Source organism: Vidua chalybeata, chromosome 2 (assembly GCF_026979565.1).
Source record: "Vidua chalybeata isolate OUT-0048 chromosome 2, bVidCha1 merged haplotype, whole genome shotgun sequence".
In the NCBI taxonomy this organism is placed as follows: Eukaryota; Metazoa; Chordata; class Aves; order Passeriformes; family Viduidae; genus Vidua; species Vidua chalybeata.
Window position 1 is genome coordinate 11,349,456 of NC_071531.1, and position 21,479 is coordinate 11,370,934.

General features: G+C 36.8%; 1 protein-coding gene across 1 annotated transcript in view; it reads right to left on the bottom strand.

Moving 5' to 3' along the window:
* IL1RAPL1 (interleukin 1 receptor accessory protein like 1) overlaps positions 1 to 21,479 on the bottom strand; it is a 670,743-nt gene that overhangs the window by 14,656 nt on the left and 634,608 nt on the right. Inside the window, exons 7-8 of the mRNA XM_053934082.1 lie at positions 12,344 to 12,476; positions 10,201 to 10,346 (exon numbers count right to left, since the gene is read on the bottom strand). Coding sequence (XP_053790057.1) covers positions 10,201 to 10,346; positions 12,344 to 12,476 — 279 coding nt within the window. The remainder of the gene's footprint in view (positions 1 to 10,200; positions 10,347 to 12,343; positions 12,477 to 21,479) is intronic.

Below are 21,479 nucleotides of genomic sequence, written 5' to 3' on the forward strand. Positions count from 1 at the left end.
GGAAAAATTGAAAATTGCATTTATTTGACAGTGTCTACTGAGAATCACACACCTTTTTTTTTATTATTATGAGGCAACTGTAAGATTTCATTGCTCTCTAGAAGATACTAAAAGTGTAATAAAATAAAATAAAAAGGCATTTTTATTCCATGTCATTCTTTCCAACACTGTGCTGGAAACTCTTTTGTGTTAGATATTTTTTAAGACTGACATGGTTATTTCAAACTCCCAATACTTTTCTGTTCCAGAGAGGGAAATGTCATTAAAAACATTCGATAAAATATGGTTTGCATAGACAAATAATGCAGTGTTTTAGAATATAAATGGCAATGGAAATTGCACTGGCTTACCTGTTTATCATTTTGTAATACAGGTGATGCAGCTGTTCAATGGCAACTAGAAGAAAGGCTTTAATATTTCGGGTTGCTAGGTGCAAAGTACTCTATTTATGTGCCTGCTGTTATGACTCACTAAAGGCAAAGAAAAACTTTACAACTGGAAAACAGAAGTTTTTCCTCAATGAATGATTTTTATATTAAATGGAAAGAAATAACTGCAGGTATTCATCTGTTTTCTATCATTGTGCATGCAATAAGACTAATACACTACATCACTTTTGCCGTCAGTCTCTTTTAGTTATATGTTTCCCCATAAAGTAAGATTATGCCTTTATGTTTGCTTCAGTAAAATCTATCTGAAAGCACATGAAAATGTCCTTAATTAGGCCATCAAAGCAAACAACAAAATTCTCTAGTCAGCCTGAAACATATAAACAATTACCTTTTCGTGTGTTACTGCTGAGCCATCATGATGGTACACAGATAAAGTGATTCTTTCTTAAACAGATTTGTTTGCAAAGGAAGTTTCATGGTCTATTGATTGAACAGAGCCAGCTTGTACTTTCCTCTGTGCTGGACAGCATCTATCAGCACATGTTCACTCTGTGTTTTGGGTGCAGTTTGTCAGGGTTCAGAGGCAGAGAGGGGCAGTGATTAGCCCAGCAGACTGCTGCATCCTTACAACCAGCCCATGAGGTACCTGAGCTCGCCCCAAAGTGCTGGAAGTGGGAAGAGCTGGAAATGGGACAGCCACGTCTGTGCAGCACTATGGAAGGCAGGGGGATTGGCTGGGCACAGTGTCATACCAGGTTGATTGTTTTCAGGCCTTGAGTTTGTTTTTCTGCAGGATGCTAATCTGTGCCCTAAAAGGCCTCTGGCTGGCTCTGAGATGCCTCAGGGGTTTTAGGAACAGTGTTACTCTGTGTTGAGCTGAACTGAAGGTGCAAGAAGCAGAAGGCTCAATCCTGCCTCTGCTGTTGGTCCCTCAGGTGACTGAAGCCATTTCACATTTCTGTGCCTCTGTTTTCCCAACATGAATTGGGGAAGGTGCTCTAGCTCCTCCCTGGGAGAGCTTACTTCTGAAAAATGCTCTGTGAGTTCCAAGGGTGTTGGTGATGTGTCTTTCAGCAGTTTCAACAGTGACTGTTAAAGACAAATTAAAGAGTAGCAGCAAAGTTGCAGCTCATGGTTACCTTCACAATAACATTTTTTTCTGCTGCTTTATTCTGCCTTTTACAGCGTGATTTGAGCACAGTTGCTGCATCAGGCATTACACTCCCTTTGAAGTGTGATCAGTTTTTCCTGCTGAAATTCAAGTTTCCTGTAGTGACTACATACTAAACAGATTCCATTTCATCATAATTCCACATCAGAAGCAAGATATGAGAAGTGCAAACCTTTTAAAATCTATTTAGCCCCAGTGTTGCATTGCTCAAATTACGGACCTGGCCCTCCATAAGGAGCTGAGACTGAATGTAGAAAATAGTAGAGGAAAATTACTCGGCTAACCCTTAGGGCGACAGGCATTCTGTTAAACACAGCAAACGAGCAAGTGCCAGAGAGTTACATCCAGAAGCACAGCAATCATTTAGTTACAGGCAATTAACAACAGTCTTCCAGTAGCTCAGGAGTAGTTCTACTCCAAGGAAAACACATTGATTGCTGCAGCAGTAGTAGATCGGTTTCTGAATAAATAGCTTCAATTTAAAACAAGATTTGTTACAAGCATTTTGACCAATGGCTACAATTTTTTTCCTTATCAGGAGGCTTTGGTCAAGAAACTCAGTGAAAGAGACAGCTAATTAAAACAAAGCACGTGTCATCTCCAAATATCAACCATATATGGCTTGTAATAAATGCACTCATTTTATACCTTTCTTTCCTAATTTTTTGATGCATTTGTAGGTTGTTTATTTAATCTTCACCTGGATCTAATATTTGATAAACTTCCTTTCACTGTGCCATACAGGTAATTCACTTATCATAACTGAAGTTGTAAGAAGAAAGTAAATAAAAGAGTTCTGTCAAAGATTCATATCTTTTGACTTATATGACATGCTACAGGGGCTTTACATTTAATGATCTGTAAAAATTTTAAATTAATTTTATTCACTAATTAGCTCCCATACACCTGAACTGCTTAGAAAAAGAATTATATTTCAAACATTCTTTTTTTATTTTTGTGATTTATAACACTTTGAGCACATGTGATTTATAGCTGTGTATTCAGTTTCTGAGCCTTTTTCAAAATCCAATTACAGTCTATCTAAGGTTTCAATTTCGCAATCACTTACGCAGATTGCTCAACTTCATGGACTATAAGTAATCCCTCTGAAGTCAACAGGACTATTCACAGAGCTTCAGGTTAGCACATAAATAAATCTTCGCAACTTTGTGGCCTAAACTGATTTCCATTCTCTGCTTGTCTTGGATAATTTAACTCACAGATAGGGTTTGGTTAGAGGCAGTTCTCAGTTTGTTTAGGGATACTTTCACAGACTTCAATTATTAAAGGAACCATAAAGATAATAAATATAATTTGGAAGGGGAGCAGGAGCTGCTGTGTTATAACATGCAGGTTTGGTTATGAACGGGTGTGTTTCTTCTAAAGGAAGAAGAAAGCTGGCTAACACAGGAACACTTGTCTGAATCTCATTTCAGAGATCAGCCCTAAACTGTAGGCAGAGTTTAAGCTAACAAAGAAACCCATACTCACAGTTTTAAAATTAAGTATGCATTTATGCATTCTTTTCTTCTTCTTTTTTTTTCTTTTCTTTCTTTTTTCCCTGCTTTTTACAATATTTGTTATAGCATAGCTATAAAACAAATTATCTTCCCAAAGTATATGGAACCCCAGCTTTATATAGCATACACATATCCAATACATTTATGTATAAAATCTATTCTCTACTTTTTAAGACTTTTGTTTGCTTGTTTTAAATTGCAAAACAAAATCTGTTTGTGCTAAAGGTACCTAGATGGATATGTGTGAATATCCTATATGGATATCCTATATGGATACTGTTATGAATAATTACTGATTGATTCTGTAGGACAATAGTACTTCTGATAGCAGTAGAAGCAGATTTGGGCTACTCATTAGCTTGATTATGAAATAATTTCTTTGCACAAAGTATATGTTTTCGGCCAGCATGTGCCACCCATGCCTGTGGATGTCTGCAGAACTGATTGAAGCTGGCTGAATTTAGTTATGGTTTTCAATATGGTTTTCAGTGCAGTAATTTCATTTTATTTATTAGAACTATTGGGACTTGGTTTTCTTTGTTTATTTTTTATAACAAAAAATAATATATATTCCTGATTCCCTTATGGAAAAGAACTAGTCATGTTTGGGATTATATATGCATAAGCATATATGTGTGCGAATGCAACACAGGGATCTGGTTAATCTATTCATTAGTATGGCAGAAAACATATCTGAGCCTTGGTGCTGTTGGATTTCCAGTGTTATTAGAAGAGAGATAGTACATTATTATAATAGAAGTATATTCTTACTGATGGCATTTTTATTTCTGCTGAGAAGTGCAGGATACCTTTTCCCAGTAGGAGAGTAATTACACTGACTATCTCCAACAGTATGTTAGCTCAAAGGAGGATAAGGTTGGGAAAATAAAGATGCTGAAATGTTACTGAAGCTTACTACATTTAAATACATAATAATGCATTTTAAAGGCAGTTTATGATATAGATTGAAGGGAAGAAGTGTCATGGTGTGGAACTGCAGTAATCTTTGGTTATCTTCCCCAAATTAAAGAATTGTGTATGACCTGAAATCTTCCTCATTAGAAGAGCTTCTTGTCCTTTATGATGCTCATATCCCCATCATCTGTTTAGCCCAAAAATAAGTTTTGCACCTTTAAGACTAGTTCCAAGAGCAAATGAAGAGAGAGAAGTTCAGAGTTTGTTATCAGAAACTGCACTTGCTCCCCGGCATCCTTCTCCTGGACCGTGTTGTCTGCAGACGGATAGACGGTGGGACAGAGCTCTCCTTTGCTTTTAGATAGTTTTTAGCTAGCTAAGGCAGAGAACTTCCCTAGACTGTGGTTTTTCTTTTTCTTAGACATGTTCAAACCTGCTCTAGACTAAAAACCCAGAAGAGCACCAGGAGCTCACACCTGTGGCCCACTGGCCCTGGCCTGGGCCACGGCGTTTCCAGTGCTGGAGGGACTGACAAGAGACTGAGAGAGCCAAGCTACAGCCCAGGAAGGGGACTTTCTGAGTCTGTTTTATTGTTTAATATTGTTCATTTTCTGTGCTAGTGAATATTTTGCTTGTTAAATAAACAATTTTTTTCCACTTTTCTCCAAAGAAATATTTTCCTGAACCAGTTGGGGGAGGGGTCGCTTAAATTTGCATTCTAAAAGAACCCCTTTGAAAATTTTCTCCCAAATTTACCCTAAACCAAGACACTTCTATTTGTTAATTGTACTACAGAAATCTGACAAGCCCACAATATTACTTTATTTAGAATTTCTGAAAGAAATGAATGTAAGAGGCACCAAAGGGTGCTAAAAATGTGGGGGAAAAAATTGAGTACTGAGTTCCAAGAATTTAAGATTATAAAGCATACTGTTTGCATTTTTTTTTTCTGAGGAGAGCATTAAAGAATAATTTAGCTATGCATGGATAATAGAAAAAAATTGTGACATTTTATTTTAAAATATTTTCATCCTTGCCAATCAAAGTTAGACTTGCACTTAGACATTACATAAAAGTACTGTGATAAAAGTGGTACAAAAGTTGTTTTAATAAGTAATCTGTTAAACAAACCAACTTGTTTGACACATTATCAGCACTAAGATTTGTCAGAAGAAAGTTAGATTTAGGCACATGTTGAATAATCTTACAAATTTTATTACTGGAGTTATCTCAGTCCAATTCTCTAAAGGATGAGAAAAACCAGACTGATTAAAAGTGATCTTATGATGAGTTTCTTTCAGGCAGAGGTTTTTAGTATTTTATTCCTTGACTAATTTGAGATGAGGTTGAGTGTGAAAGGACAGTCACGTTTAGTTAGGTTTGGGGCAAGAAGAGAGCTGATATTTGACATTTGGCCTTGTGTCATGAAACTCTTGGGAGAAAGAACATTTGCACTGTTGACCACAATGACAACTTGAAGGCTTCTTCAATGGCCATAGGTGAATGAAAAATCAATTTCCATCAAATCCAATCCAATTGCAATTCCAATTCTAAAACCTGATGAAGGTCTTGGAAAAGCCTTCCTGCAGTGCAGAATAAAAAGTGAATGCTTTATACAGTGGAAGATAGACTCATGTAAGGTCAGAACTGACCACGTGGATTGGAGTTCTTTAACAGTTTAGCTTCCACTGGGACTCAGAGATTCACTGGAGTTAACAAGTACTCAGGTCCAACTAGCAGAAGCTGAAATATAACTCATTGTTCTCATATTTCATATGATGAGTTTCCTTTCAGAAATTTCAGAAGCATTGTGAAGCTTTTTGGTAAAAGGAGATATAACACCTGGGGTTTCTTTGCAGAGGTTAGAAAAGAACTAGTTTCTTTTCTCTTTTAAGTCTTAATTGTCACTCATCACTACCACTGTGTGAAATTGTGTCCAACTGACTGAAAATGCATATGACACATTCAAGTCTGTAAGTAATAAAACCAGATTTACACTATTATGTGAATGACACTGCAATTTAAGGTGCTTGTCAGCCATTCTATTATCATTAATAACCATATGAAGATAATTTGGAATTACTTTCTATTCAGAATTTGCTATTACATTGTACAGGAAATAATAATATAATGCTTATGAATTAAAAAAATTATGATTTTAAAATAAGGTAGCTTTCCTCAAGATGCATTCCATCTAGGAAATAGTACCTTGCATATTTTTCAAATATATATTTTCATGGGCAATTTTAAACACACATTTTCTCTAAACAATTTATTTCAGTGAAAATATTTTTTTCTTGACAGGACAAAAACCCCAAACTTGTTTTAACTACCCCTCATTAATTTACAGTCAACAAGATTCATATATGCCCACTGAGAACACCTATGACAGAGAAAAACAAACTGAAACCATAAAAGAGGCTAAGGGTAGGAAATCTGATGCTAATGCTGTGTAGATAAAAATGGGAAGAAAGGTAAGTATATACTTTTAAAAAATCCATGAACTCATGTTACCTTAGTTCTGGTGTCTGTCCCAGGAAAAATACCAATAATATTATTAAGCTTTTCAAATAATATCCACACCACTTAAAGAATAACGCCAAGATAGAATTTGAGATTTTTTTTTTGCTGTAGAGTTCTACTTGCAGACTTACAGAGAGGACTTTCAAAAAAATAATCACATAATTAGATAATAATCTGTATTTACAACACAGTCTATGATAAGATTATGAAGACTTTGATCCTGCATGAAATTCATACTTGTCTATACAGAACATTGCAGAAAAGCATTCTCCTTCCTTATGCATTGAATTTTTATCTACTACATTGATAGACTATAAGTTTGTCTTCTTTAATTAAAAAAACTTATGAAAAAATGGAATTGTAGTCTGTGATCCACCTGTTCTATCATCTGCAATCTGTGGTCTGCCATTAATAAATTTCTGCTTAGCTGCTGTCAGTACCACTCTCAAAATTAATTTCTAGAAGGTTCCTCTACCTAGCTGAAGATTAGCCTGTAACTGCTCTGGATGATCAATGGCACCTACCTACCACCAGTAAGTAACAAAATCAACCTTCGATTATAACAAGTAGATTTTTTTTCCCCACACAAAAGAGAAAATAACTTGATTATTGTAAGAGTGACAGGGATTTGGTCAGAAGGTGGAGGAAAGTGATGAAGGTTAAATCTTTTGGGTTCTGATTGCTCTCTTTTTCCTATTTTTTTTACAAATTTTGTTGGAATGAATGAGAAAAAGGAAACACCATTGTCATTGTCATGGTTAAAATGCTCTACCGCCTTTGAGTTAAATGGTCCCTATACACAGCATCTGAGGAAATTTAGGACTCTAAAAATGGTTAGCTGGCAGCAGAAAAACATAGATCATAGGCTTTCTCCACTCGAGTCAAAGAGTAAAAGAAGTTCAGGAGAAAATAAGAACTGGGCTCCCTGAGATACAGAGCACTGGTGTTTGCACTGGAGGGAGGTACCAGGGCCCCCAGCTTTTCCCAGTGCTGGATGCTGAAATTGGCTTCAGTTTTCCTGCACAAGTGGTGGTGGAGTCCAGGGGCAGTGTTCTGCTCCCCTCCTGAAATTAGCTCATGTCAGGAAAGGAGAGGCTCTGGCTTCCCATTCCAGTGCCACATCAGGGGAAGAGCAAAAGTCCCTTCTCCCTGTCTGAATGTGCCAGGCTCTGGTTTGGGCCAGGACCAGCCTCTGATGGACCCTGCTCAGGGATTCTGTGAGGTGAGAGTGTGCCCCTGTCAGGCTGACCAGTGGAAATATTAAGGAAGATGCATCCAGGCTTTTTGTGGTGATTCAGACTGTTAACTCCTTATGTTTTCAGGGCCTGTGTAAGTGTAGGCATGTCTAAAATCTCCCCCTGGACTTTTAAATGTACAGAGACTCTACTGACCTGGGTAAAGCAGCAGTAACAAGGGTGTTTGAAAGGCTTAAATTTTGTACCTGAATACCCACTGCATCATTTAGCCCTAAATACTTCTTTTCCCAGGAACTCTCTTTGCTCAGCAACAGAGTTTTCTGCTTTGCTGTCCCTTCTGATCCTGGTGATAATGTTCCACACAGGAAGTTGAAGAAGGATTATAATTTCTTTTTCAGGTATGCAGTGAACATTCCAGATTCATCTTTTTTGTACTCATGCTGCTGGAAAAAAAGATCACTAACTGGAAAACCAACCAAAACTACTACATCTGCAAATGTCTTGGTGTTCAGGAAGCAAATTTACCTAATTGTTAGGTCCCAATTGGTCTAAGTCAGCCAAATAATCAGAAATTAATAAACAGCTAACTCATTCCTAGCAGAGACTAAATATGGATCTAAACAAGGAAACCTAAACTGAAAGGTTGTCATGGTGATATACAGGAGACTAAGCAAGCAGTGCAAAACTCCTCTTCCTAGGAGACCTGAGAGACTAGCTCAAATTTTTATCTGCCATGCTTAATTTATCATTTCACTGAAACAGTTGTCAACATGCAAAATGTGTAGAAGGCTTGTATCTTTTGTCTTTCAAGGGCACAACAGATTTTGCTTCCAGATCTATTTCAGATTCAGCCTTACTTAGAGAGGAAAAAAAAATTTGGGGAGTTTTTCCGCTATTTTTGTCCTTTTACTATTTATAAGGGCAATTAAATATTGAAATTACTCCCTCTTAAGCATGTTATCATGAGGTCACATACTGTGGTATGTTTGACTTACTGAGCTCTCTAAGAAAGGGAGCAAGGAAAGTAGATTCTTGCAAAATTCATGCATGCACAAAGTTAAATTAGAGATCTGGTGGTCACAGAATAGAGAGGATTTACATATTTTCAGTCTTGGAGCTACTGCTTGTATGGAAGAGAAACTAAGGACTAGCCATCAGTATGTGACTTAATAGGTAACAGTTAAATAAATATTGGTTTTAAAGTAATTTGACCTTTAAAAATTTTTATTTTCAGTATTCCATCAAGTAATTTGATTATTTGGAGGATGCTGTCAGATTTCAGTGGTTTTTTTTGGGTTAAGCTCTTGCTCTGGGTTCAAATGTCTCTGAACCAGAGAATATGACTACTAGCTGGTATACTGTTGAGGTTCAACTACTTAATAAGTTAATTTCTCATCTCAGAAAATTCAAGAAAATATGACAAATGTCAGGCTAAGCAGAAGATCTGGTAATTCACATCTGCATCTTTTAAGAACCAATGACAAGAGTTTAGAAAAATGGCTACAAATGAAGTTCTATTCAAGTAATTGGAGGTACCCAACAAAATGTTTAAATAAATTGGTTACACCATAAATCAGTGGTTTCCTTCTAAGCTTAGACAGCCTTTGCATGCTACAAAACTAAATTTAAGAAAGATATCACAGCTTTGATAGAAACTGAGATGCCACAAATACTTCAGCACCACAGTAAGATCCTGGTTTGCTCACTTCTACGAACAGTCTAAAAAAGCTCAGGAATGTCAGCAAAATGCAGACATTGCTTCTGCTTATTCGTTGCTTTCTGAAGTCAACAGGAAGCTGCATGAGGGTGGGGAGTGTCAATCCCAGGGATGTGGAACCCCCTCTGAGAGGTAAAGTGGACAAAGTGGGTCTGGGAGCTTCAATTTCCATCTCCCTGCAATTATCTCAGTGGGAGACAGCTGTGGCCATTAGGCAGGCTGGGATCATGGGATGTGAGCAGTGAGGAGAAACAGGAGGGTTCTTAGAAGCTTCTGTCATGATGTTTCATTTCAGAAAGGTTTCCAACAAAAGTGCTGAAAGGAAAATGTCCATGTCAGGCTATGCAGGAACCCCCTGGAATGGGGTTTAGGTGGCATTTCTGATAGAAGTCGAAGGCTTTTGTTTTTGGTTTTCCTAAAATTTGATTTCTTTTTCTTGCAGAAAATTATTAGCATTGTATCACCTGTGGTTTCCTATGATTTTTTTCTCTATTGAGCCTTCATTAATTTTAAAGTTAATGAATTATTAAATGCATTTTTTTATAGAGATCTAGTTAAAAGGTGTTACTGTATTTTTTTCTAGTGACAGCCATAATTAACAACATCCTTTCTCTTTTATTTTGCAAGTCATACAAATTCCTGGGGAAAAATAACCATTGACTATTAATTCTTAGGAAGCTAAAATTCATGCTTGCATCAGAAGGAATCTCTACAAGCTGACCACCCCTACACTTTACCCTTTCATGGAGAAAAGCTGCATATTTACCCCTTTTGTGTAGAAGAATACTGGCATGCCGGCGTCCATTCCCATTCTCGACGTAGCAGGAATAATTTCCTAGGTCTGCCTCTTCGACTGAGTCAAGAATCAGTGAGATGGAAACCTCCTGTTCCCCGAGATGTTCCTTGAGAACCCTGAGAAAAAACAACCATCGCTGCTGTTCTGCTTGTACCACAGTGAAGCTTTAGATAACCATGACATAACAATGCTACTTACAACTCACAACTCTCTGGCTTTAAATTTGGTCATGGTTCGATGCAATCTTAATTTAATTATATCATGCCCTTTTCTTCCTCACTTCTAATGAGGAGGTTTGGCTTTGTAAATGTTAATGAGAGCTGCAGTTCATTATCTTTTTTAAGCAGAATGATATGCACATGGATATATATCATTGCACACTTTGATGGAAACTCTGATCCATGGGGGTCTTGGAATGATAGAAGAGAGAAAACTGAAAACAGTTATTCTGGGGTTTTAGAGTCACACCAGGAGTCTGGGCCACACACAATATTTGTCCTTTTTCTAAGGCTCCTCAACATGCCACTCAGGAACAATGTGTTTATGCCATGGTTGGAGAGATAATTTTCTAGAATGCATTATAAAATTTGATAATGTTTTATCAAACAGTAGGAAGAACTGGTACACCAGGTGCTGCTAGCTCATAGAGATTATAAATAAAAGGCTTCCTTATTAAGACTCCACCTGTCTTCCCATTACTTTCTTTCCCTTTTAACAAGACCATCAGTAGTTTCAGGAACTCAGGAAAGCAAATGACAAATTATTCCAGGCCTGGCAAATGAAGTGGAAATGAGCTCTTCTGCTCCTCCCTCCACAAAACAAGAAAGTTGTAACAGTTTTGTTGACGCTGTTTTTGTCAGTCATCAGATAGGCAAGTCGCTGGCTGAAGGACTTGGGAAAGTTTTAAACACAAAATATAGCTGATCTTATTGTCACATGCCATTTAGTGTATTGGTCTTGACTTTTGTAGAATAAACTTGAAGTACACTGGGGTGAAATACACTTCCTTTTTGCCTGTGTCTAGGGATGATGACCTTGAAAGTCACTGCGGTCTACTTGATTTTGCTAATTGTGATTGTATTGTGCATAATTTCTTTCTCTTGGGTTTTATTCCTCTATGTCTCATTTTCCTTACAATTCTTATTAGTAATATATGTTTACTATTATAATTAGTATTATTGATATTATTATAATCTCTTATTTTGTCTCAATTATTAAACTCTTTTTATCTCAACCTACAAGTTCTATTCTGATACTTCATCCCACCTGAGGGGGGTAATAGGGGAGTGAGTGAGTGGCTGTGTTGAACTTACTTGCTGGCTGAGGTTAAACCATGACATGCACACTAAGATTTGCCTGAATTTCTGAGTTTTAATTTCTGTGATACATAGAAACAGTGATATTCACACATACAGAGTTATAAATGAGAAAGAAATCTCTTCAGATCCAAGCAGATATTTCGTATTGGATAGGATTTAGTATGCTATGTCAAGCACGTAATTCTCAATAAGAATCCACATTTGTCCTTAATTTCTAAATGAGACAGGACTTTTAAATACAGTAGAAGTATATGCCATGAATTGCCAGATCCTACCTAAAACAAGTATTTCAGCAGATATAAGCAGCCCACATAACAGGATGCTTGGCTTTGACAAGCCAGATAACATCCCAGGAAACTCAGTTTTTTTTCATGAAGAAATCAAAACATTCCAAAAGGGAAGTCAAACTTCACCATTTATTTAAGGTTTCATGTTTGAAAATACTTTTTTGAGCTGATTTTCTGAAGATTTTTTTTTTAATTTCATCTTACTAAGTGTCCTCATAGTTGTTTTTGTAGATTGCCACATTCTTAAAAAGTCACTAGGTAAATTCCAGCTGGTCAACACTACAACTCTTTTTGGGTAGCTATTCTGCTTTTGCAAGTCCCTAACATCAGATTTGGCTGAAGAGGGCATTTTTCTATTCTCTACTGGTGGAGTCAAAAAGCAAATGGATGATGTTGCAATAAAAACCAGATCAGACCCAATATGCTCCTTGGTTAGTCTGTGATAAAAAGTATAACATTAACTATCAAAAAAATATAGAGAAAAAAAGCAAATCCTTTTCCTATTACCTAATGTCACTTTCCCAGACTCGATTATCATCCAAATCTTCAATAAACTTCTCCCCTTTCATCCAGTAGATTAAAGGACTGACGTCTCCACTGTATCCAAAGAATGCTCTGCAGGTTAGATTAGCAGAACCACCTGTTGAAAAGAATGTAAGAAAATATGTTCATTTAAAAATTTTAAGTCAGTTGCTTTTTAAAAACCAAAATATTCAGAGAGCTCCTCAATTTCCAGCTGCTGTTGAATGTTTCCAAGAGTATCTGCTTGTCTTGACACAATACATTTTCTGAAAATAAATACAATAAAAACTAAATTAAATTATATGTAAAAACAGGATTAGTTACTTTTCAATACATTTTCTGTTTGATAAGGATATCAGAGACTATGTCTTTTCAAAAGGAGCTAACTTAACAAAATATTTCTATTTTTTCTCTGAAAAAGATAAAAGTTAGGTAAAATAGACATGCAATTACATCTGTGTTAGTTCAGCCTTGCAATGGTTTCTGCAAAGAGGCTGGTATATTCCTGTAGAGTTCCATTCCCAAGGGATATCTGGTAGAAAGACATGTGCTCATTGCTATACTTTAGCAGGAAAGTTTAAAGCATTGACACTTAAAAAAAGCTCATGTGAACTAATTCTGAACATTATAAGCCATTAGAATGGGAAGAACCATTAGCAGAGCATGCAGCAGGGAGCAGAAATTTCATATATATGCACAGCATTACTTATTTAATCATTATAATAAAGATTTAAAAAACTAATATGCCTTCACTTTGTTTATTTTCCTAGGGAACCTTACATTGTGTTTGCACCACTTGGCTTTGGGCTTTATCTTGAGCACATGCAGGGATCGAAATGGCAACTTGCACACCCTTTGTGTGTGGTAAGACTGGATAAAGCAAGAGGACAGACACAGCTGAAGATCTCCCGTTCACTGCTGTAAAGAGATTTGTCTCAACATGCACCAACTCTTCTAAACTGCCACGTGCATTCCTTCAGGAGATAATTACACAGTAACTAAAGGAAGTGTTGAAGTGGTTTAAGAAGTGGTCATTTCCCCCCTGAAGAGAATATTTCCTTGGAGTTTATATTACTGCTGAGACCAAGTTCATATTTTAATGACACTTTCAGTTTTTAATTTTTGGACTGGCAGACCACAGCTCCTGGCCAAAAATAAGAGAAAAGCATTTTTAGCACTACTTCATCTGTACCAAGATGCCATAAGCCCATCTGAGTTCAATTGATTTCTTCAAAAATATACTATTTTGGGTCAGGACCTGGTCCTTCTTAAACATACAACATTAATATTTGAATTCATATTTACTTTTTAGTATGAAAATAAATACAGGATTCTGTTTAACAAGAAAACAAATAATTATTAAATAAATGTCTTATAAATGACTCCTCTGTCTGGCTTGAACTCTCACATCCATGCCATGAAAGGTACAGAATCAAATATTTGTGTTCCAAATGTGCAGCATCAAGGCAAATACCGTTTCTGCTACTTTCACAATCTGTTTTGGAACTTTAGGATCTCATTTTCTTTTAGTCATTTCAGGAAGGTTTGGTTACTACCATACCTTTTGCAAGCAATGTCTGCTGAGACAGGAGTAGTCCAGTACTTGAAACTAGAATGGAGAGAAGGGTCTCCTTCATAATCAAAAACTATGAAATGGAATCTCTGAATAATGAGAAATTTTAATAATCTCACTTATTCTGGAGCAAATTGACAAATATAAGAAGAGTATCTTCAGTGAGAGGGCAAAACCTCTCTTTCTAAAGACAAGCATAACTCCTGTTTTCACACTCCAGGGAGGGATGATCAGGACACTTCCCTGGAAACACAATTTCTCAATCTCTTCATGGCTCAAGAAGTGCAATCACTGCGGGAAAGATTTTTTAAATCTTGAAGCCATTTGAAGGGAATGAGATGGGCATGGGAACGCCACTTAAGTGCATTGAATGCATAAAAACCTGTAGTGGAACATGATAAATTTCTTGGTTCCTTGCCATGCAAACTATTCTTATAATAGTTACATTGCAGATATATACCAAGTGGAGAGTGGGGGTGGGTGGGTTTGTTTGGTTTTGGTTTTGGGGTTTGCTTTTGTTTTGGTTTTGCATCATAATTTTGATGTTTGAACTTGTGAAAATGAAAATATAAACCTTAAAGGATTATGAATGTCTTGGAATCTGTGCACTCTTGAAATGGGAGAAGGTACCTGCACATGTAAAGCCAAAGTAGGTTTCTGTGATAATTGGACAACCCCTATGGCATGATCTACCAGACTCAGAGTTCTACCTAATGCATCACTGCCACTTCTTGGGCTTTTTCCAGAGCTTTCCTACCAAGCCAAGGCTTGGTTGAAACTTTACAGCTTTTAAGAGCTGTCAAGATCACAGCTAGAGAGGCTGTAACTTCTGGCCAATTTATCCATGATTCACAGAGATTAGACACCACAGGTGCTGAACCATCAAAGCTCTCCAGGCTCCTGCAACTAACAGGTACCCCTGAGAGATGATTTTTGATCTGGCTGGGCTTCTGAGCCCTTTATAGATGAATATTATGAGCATAGATTTGTTTTTTAAACATAAACATCTTCTGATAAGGGCAAAATTTATCAAAAAAAGAGTTTTTAAGATTAAGGTTGTTTTCTTTATTAAATTCTTAAAGAAGTGTTCCCCCTAAATAAAACATGCAAACATATCTTTAAATGTAGAATCTGAAGTCTCCATTCAACATGAAATGGTTGCAAGTGAGAAATAAATTAGGAAGGATGTAATGCCACTTTTTAGTACTGTGTTGATTGCAGTTGCTCAGGGTAGGCCATTAACATGCTGATGCTTCAGCTATAAATTTACCTGTACTGTCTATCTTGACCAATCTTCACAATAAGCCAGTGGGATGTTCATTAGCTGGCCATCAAGGAAGATTCAGTGACCAGCTAATGACCAACTGTGACCATTAATAAGGGGGTCTGTTACTCCAGGACTCACAGCTTCATGCAGAGGGCACAGAGCTCCCTTGGTGAAGCAAAGAGGCTTCCAGCTGCAGGCACAGGTAAATAAAACCTGACTGCAGGGCCATGCTATGAATGGATGGAGTATTTTGGGAGCACATCTTGATCTCTACTCCAGAGCTGTCCTCATGAGAGTGAGTGAGTGAGTGAGTGAGTGAGTGAGTGAGTGAGTGAGTGAGTGCTGTAGGAGGGGCTGGTGCTCTGGGAGAGGCTGCATTTTTCCCCAGGAGTTCAGCTTTGAAGTGAGCAGACAGACAATCTCTATTGTGGCACCAAGAAGCTGCTCTGTAGGGACAATCTGCTTTTAAAAGTCTGCAGATTTGTAGAAAACATGAAACATATAATAAATACAAGAGCTGCTTTGCTTCATCTTTAAGCTAAGGTATAAACATCTTGTCAATCAATTAATAGAAATCCCTCACAGTTAACCTTAGGCAACTGTTTCTCTCCATGTGTTTTCTGAACTGAGAAAAACTAGAGGAGAGATCTGAAAGTAATATAAATTTCATGAAAGGATATATAATATTTTCTATGCCATTAGTTTAAATTTTTCTGTAAATGCTAGATTACTACAGTTTTACAGTCTGTTTTCGAAGGATTTTAATTTTACATTTTAAATTTACTTAATGTTTTCAATTAAATTACTAGGGAAATGAATCTATTTCTGTCCCCTTTGCTGTAAGATGTAAATTCAAGTTACCTCCAGGGTAAACTGCTTTGTTTTGGTTTGTTTGTTGTGCTTTTTTTTTGGTTTGCTTTATATTTTTTAATGGACCCTGGAAAAATCCAAAGGCATCGGAATAGAATTATTAAGTGAAACTTATAGTGTTGCTATTTTTATTGGCATCCCATCAAAACAACAAACAGAAAAACCAAAACAACTTAAAGAAAGCATAAAGAGAAAAATAAAACTTTTGACTTCTCAGTATAATTATAATTTTTTAAACTGTGAAATAATGCAATAAAGACATGTAAGAGAACACATAAGAAGTAAATTCAACTTCTCCATCACCCTTTTTTCTGATGAACATGCTCTTACAGTATTGAGTTTATTTTTGTAAAAATTGGAATGTATAGCACTACATGCTCCTGCTGCTCACTGTGATAAAGACACTCTCAGCTCAAGCCAACTGGGTTCAAATTTAATTAATAAAAAGCTCTTTGCCATCCAAACTCAGACCTGTTTTTGTTGCACAGTGTGCTTCCAAGCAGAGCAGAATGCAAGAAGGGACCACAACAAGGTGTTCCTTGAAATCAGCAAATATCTTGAGCAGAACAATACAGATTTTGTGTTCATTTTCACGAATTGTCGACATTTGCAGCGCCTTGCAAACTACTGCTGTGGGAGCCTATGCCCAGGAGAGGGCACTGTCTAACTTCCAAACATTAAAAAAAAAAAAAAAAAAAAAAGGAAATTCCTAGTGAATAACTTCTCATTAAAAACATCAGCCTGCTAAGAACGTGCTAGTTGTAATTAGAAAATAGCGATTTGTTTTGTGATTGCTGAAATGCCATCTTGTGTGGTCAGCTAAGATTCCACTTGCACCATAACTTGTACAAGTTCCTGTACAGCACCAGAGCACCTTCCTCACCTTTGATTTGACAGACTCTTCAGTGAAGGGCAAACATTTTTGTTGGCAGCAACTGTAATAATCAAAAATGCTCTGCAACCTGTTTTTAGAAGATTTCTCAAAGACATATTATGGAAGTGTTTGAGAGCCATGCTCAACATCTAGTAATATTGAGGGCCAGAAGACTGAAAATGTTAAATGCACTGAAATGTGGGACTTTTTTTACTGTGCAATGTAAGCTATTTATACAATTTATGTACAGGAAATACCTAGGCAATACCTACACACTTACAAGTATGCCATTTGTTTGTAATGTTAATGTCCCAAAATGAAATTATAAAAGGTCAAGACAGATGCAATCAAAATCTCGCACACAGGAATTAAATACGGTTCTTTCCATTCACATTTGAGGAAAAAATACTGCCAAAATATCAGTCTTCCAAGTGGAGGGCTGTGAAAGCTGGTAACTTCCTAGGTGTGACAGATCAGCACTGACAGAATCAAGTCAGTGACCCACTTGTTTTGCCAATGTCATCTGACAAGGCCAGCGGCAGGTAAGTAGAAGCTGCTTTCATTTGCAGAGAAGTCTTGTGTCCTAAAACAATTCAACAGTGTTTGGAAGCCTTCATGCAAATGTGATTAAGAAAAAAAAATATAAACCAAATAAAAATGAAAAACCATATAATTTTCAGCTGTGTGACTTGATCATATGATCATCTAACCTGATCTGTAAGGAACTTCTTAGAAGAGGGTGAACTGCAGAAATTCCTCTGGATTCCTTCCTTACATGCACAAAGCATCACCTACTTCTATCTACCCTCCAGTTTCCATGCACATCCTTGCATGTTGATATCTTGTACTGCCTTAACATAATGTAAATGTCCTGCTGCATGTTTCACATAGCAAGTTAGGAAAAATTAAACAAACAAACAACCAAACCAAACAAACAATCAAAACAAATATTAGTTTCTGAAATGTGACTGCAACCTGGAAATTGCAAAATTCTAATCTCATCACTGAGTAGTAGTTTTTGGCAAAGTCATCAGGTCGTTGTGAAGATACAATGTAGAAATGCTGTCTATTTTGAATTCTCTAGATGTAAATTTGAGAGGGTTGGACATAATCATTCACTAAGTGTTATCATGCAAGCATCATGCACAGTGCTGAATGTGATTACACAGCTATATTTTTTCATTAATAGGCCTGTCCATATTTTGCTGTGCTGCAGAATGGAATTTTGATTGCATTGGAATCTGAAGCACATTTTGAATATGTCCTTCAGTCCACAGTGATGTAAACTTAAAGTACACACTACATTCCTCCACAAGAAAAAAACATCAGCAGAAAGTTCTCAGCAAGACCAAAGAGAGAAAGTAGGTTTTGAACTTTTACAGAATTTGTAAATATCACTGTTTTGTTTTGTTTTGTTTTGTTTTGTTTTTAATTGGAAAGAAAAAACCTAATTCTTATTCATTAGATTTTTCTTTGTTGTTTTTTTTTTTTTTTTTTACTAAGCAGAGAGCCCTCCTTCACCAGAGCTGAAGTCATTCACTTATTCACAGTTACCCATTACCACATGAAAAGCCCTTTGCCTTCTAGGGCTTCCATCTGCTGCATTACAATTCAGCAGCAGGACCCCTGAAGGAGGTGTCTGTATGTTCCTGCTGATCAGCCCTTAGATACTGGAGTCTGCAACAGTTTATAAGGTGCTGAACTCAAACATATATGGTGAGATCTAAGATTAACCTATGCGTACAAAAATTTTGTAGTGGGTTTCTTCAGAGCTTGTGAAGGAAAAGAAACCCAAATCCTTTCTGCTTTGAATGGGCTCTTTAGCAGTAGGACTGTCAGAGAGAGTCAATGAAGACAGCAAGCACCAGAGCAGACTGCAGAAAAAGAAGTGATCTATGGAACTTGGGGCTCAAAATATCCAGAACATCTCTCAGGTGCATAGATTGTCAAACTTGCCCTCATTTCACAAGAGGTAACAAAACCCCTGAACCAATGATCTTGATTTTCCTAACAGCGGGCCTCTCCTCTTGATAGATGATGATGTCAGTCTGATAAATTAGCTGTTCAGCAAGTATTTTTCACTCCTTCCTATTCAGAAGTAGAGGTTGGAGTGGAAGACAACTATCACAAGCAGAAAACAAGTATTGCTAAAGAAAAGGAAAGCCACTGCAATTGTTTTACAAGCTCGACTTAACTTTTATTCTAGAAGTTCCTATTTTCTATTTTTTTTAGAAAATGTATTTATAAACACATTTTTATTGTGCCCTCTCTGTGACATCTAAAGATAATTTGTTTTTTAAAAGCTTAGCTGTTTTTAGATATAAGTCACAAGAAAATATCCTAGGTAACAAAATATCGCTAATTGAAAGAAAAAAAAAAGATAAAGAGGTGGCTTTAAATGTCAGACTTCACATGTTTGTTACTTTTTACAGACTTCTGTGTCTTGGCAGCTTTAAATCTGTTCATATCATGCACAGCTTAATATTGTTCAGTGTTTTGTTTCTGGATTCTCTTTAAGTCACACTGCCTTTGATTATGATGTTGTGGTACTTTCATTTTAATGATATTATATGATTAAAAAAGCAGCCTTTGAGCTGACAGCCCAAAGTTCCCACTGCACAAAGGAGTTCAAAAGGGCTCCCATAAGGGACCGTATGGTTCCTTCCTGTGCCTGAAAAGTCCCCAGGTCCCACACCTGGGGCTGCCACTGCCCCTTAGCAGTCACTGACTCCAGAGAGTCCTTGTGTCTTTAGCTTTGTGAAGTCCTGCTCTGAGTCATATTTTGGAAAAGTCCTACAAAAGCAGGGAGGTTTCTTGGTTAAAGCCTTCATGTTTTTGAGAGGAAAAAAAAAAAAAAAAGAAAAATAAACATAATTTTCAATGTATGTCCCTCTGGTAAAGAATATTTACTGGTAAGAAATGCAATAGGACCTATAAGCTCCTGCAGTTCTGTTGGTGACTCTGGGCCTCAAGGAGCTACAAAGCTAGGATAAGTTCTCTGCTAGTTAGGAAAGACAGTTTCAAGACATTACAGTTCTCACTACATATTTCTCCATCCCAAACAGAATCCAGAGGTAAAGCAGCAGCAGCCTCAAAGAGGGACTTCAGTGGCTCTTTTGGTCAGAGCACAGTTGTTGCTAGACTTGTTTTGCTGAGGAACTACTTGAACAGCACACAAGAGCACAGCTCCTTTTCTGCTTTATTTTCCTTGTGAAAGCTGTAGATACAATTCCTTGTTTTTTTTTTTTTTTTTTTTTTTTTTTTTTTTTTTTTATCTGAAGAGTGTTGTTCCAGCAGATAAAAGCTTTCAAATGTCTTGCTGTGGAGGAATTTTTTATAAAATCTGTTTTCCTCTTCTTTCTGAACAGACTATAGTGGGTTTGCTTAGGCCTCTGGTGGGTGCTAGTCCACGTCAAAAAACTGCTCATAAATCATCACAACCAGTACCTTCCCCCAGCCTCCCTCTCAGGTGCAATGCACAATATGTTCTGTACAAAGAATAGCAGATGATGTTCTGGATTCTAGATAGTGATAAATGACATACTTATTTTCCCAAACTTTGCAAGCAACTTAATGTCAGATCACACTTAAATGTAAATATCAACAATCTTATGGAACAGCCTTATCAATTCATGTTAAATACAGATTCAACTTCTTGTGGCTCTTTCAGATCCTATCTATCCATCCAGTTGGTATCTTCGGACATAGAATTTAACACACAGCATTAGAAAATGTGTTTTACTGGAATCTCTTATAATAGCTGCTCTTTAACTGCTTTGGAGAGAGGGACTGCAGTGTTTGTATCATCATTAGGTAATCTGAGCACATACATAAAATTCTCAACTTTGGAGTCATGCATATATATGAAATAATAAATTGTGGGTTTATTTTCCATTGGTCAGCCTGACTATTCTTTTCCTCTCTTTGTTCTTTCTTCATAAGCAAGTCTACCATGGACTGAGTAGGCTGCAGGGAATTATTTGTGTAAGGAGGTATTCTGAAAAAGTGCTGTAGAGATGGGCTGCATATTGAAGATACAAAAAAATTACAGCCTTTGAAAGTAGCATGCACAGTGTCACCTACACCTGGGTTCTTATTAAGGAAACTGTGACTCCAACTTACAAACAACAAATAATTAAACACTCTATCTTCCTCTGGTGATCTTTCTCTTCAGCACACACTGCGAACATCACCAGCTCTAAGATTTTCATTAATTAATCTATTCTGTCAGATCAGATCATATGGTGGAAAATGTCACTTGGAAAAGATCCAGAATAGTTTGACAAACATTTGAATTGGCAAAACTACTGCTCCCATGAAGCAATACGGCACAGCAGGATAAATACAATTGAAATAAACCACATCTATTATGTAAATCAAAATACTTCAATTTCTAAATATGTTCTAAAATATGTGACACGACTACTCTGTTCAAATTTTCACCAGGAAAGTCATTAAGAACCACTGAAAATTGGAGCCCTGATGAAATGAACCTACTGATTACTAATAAAATAGATAAATAAAATCGACACAAACT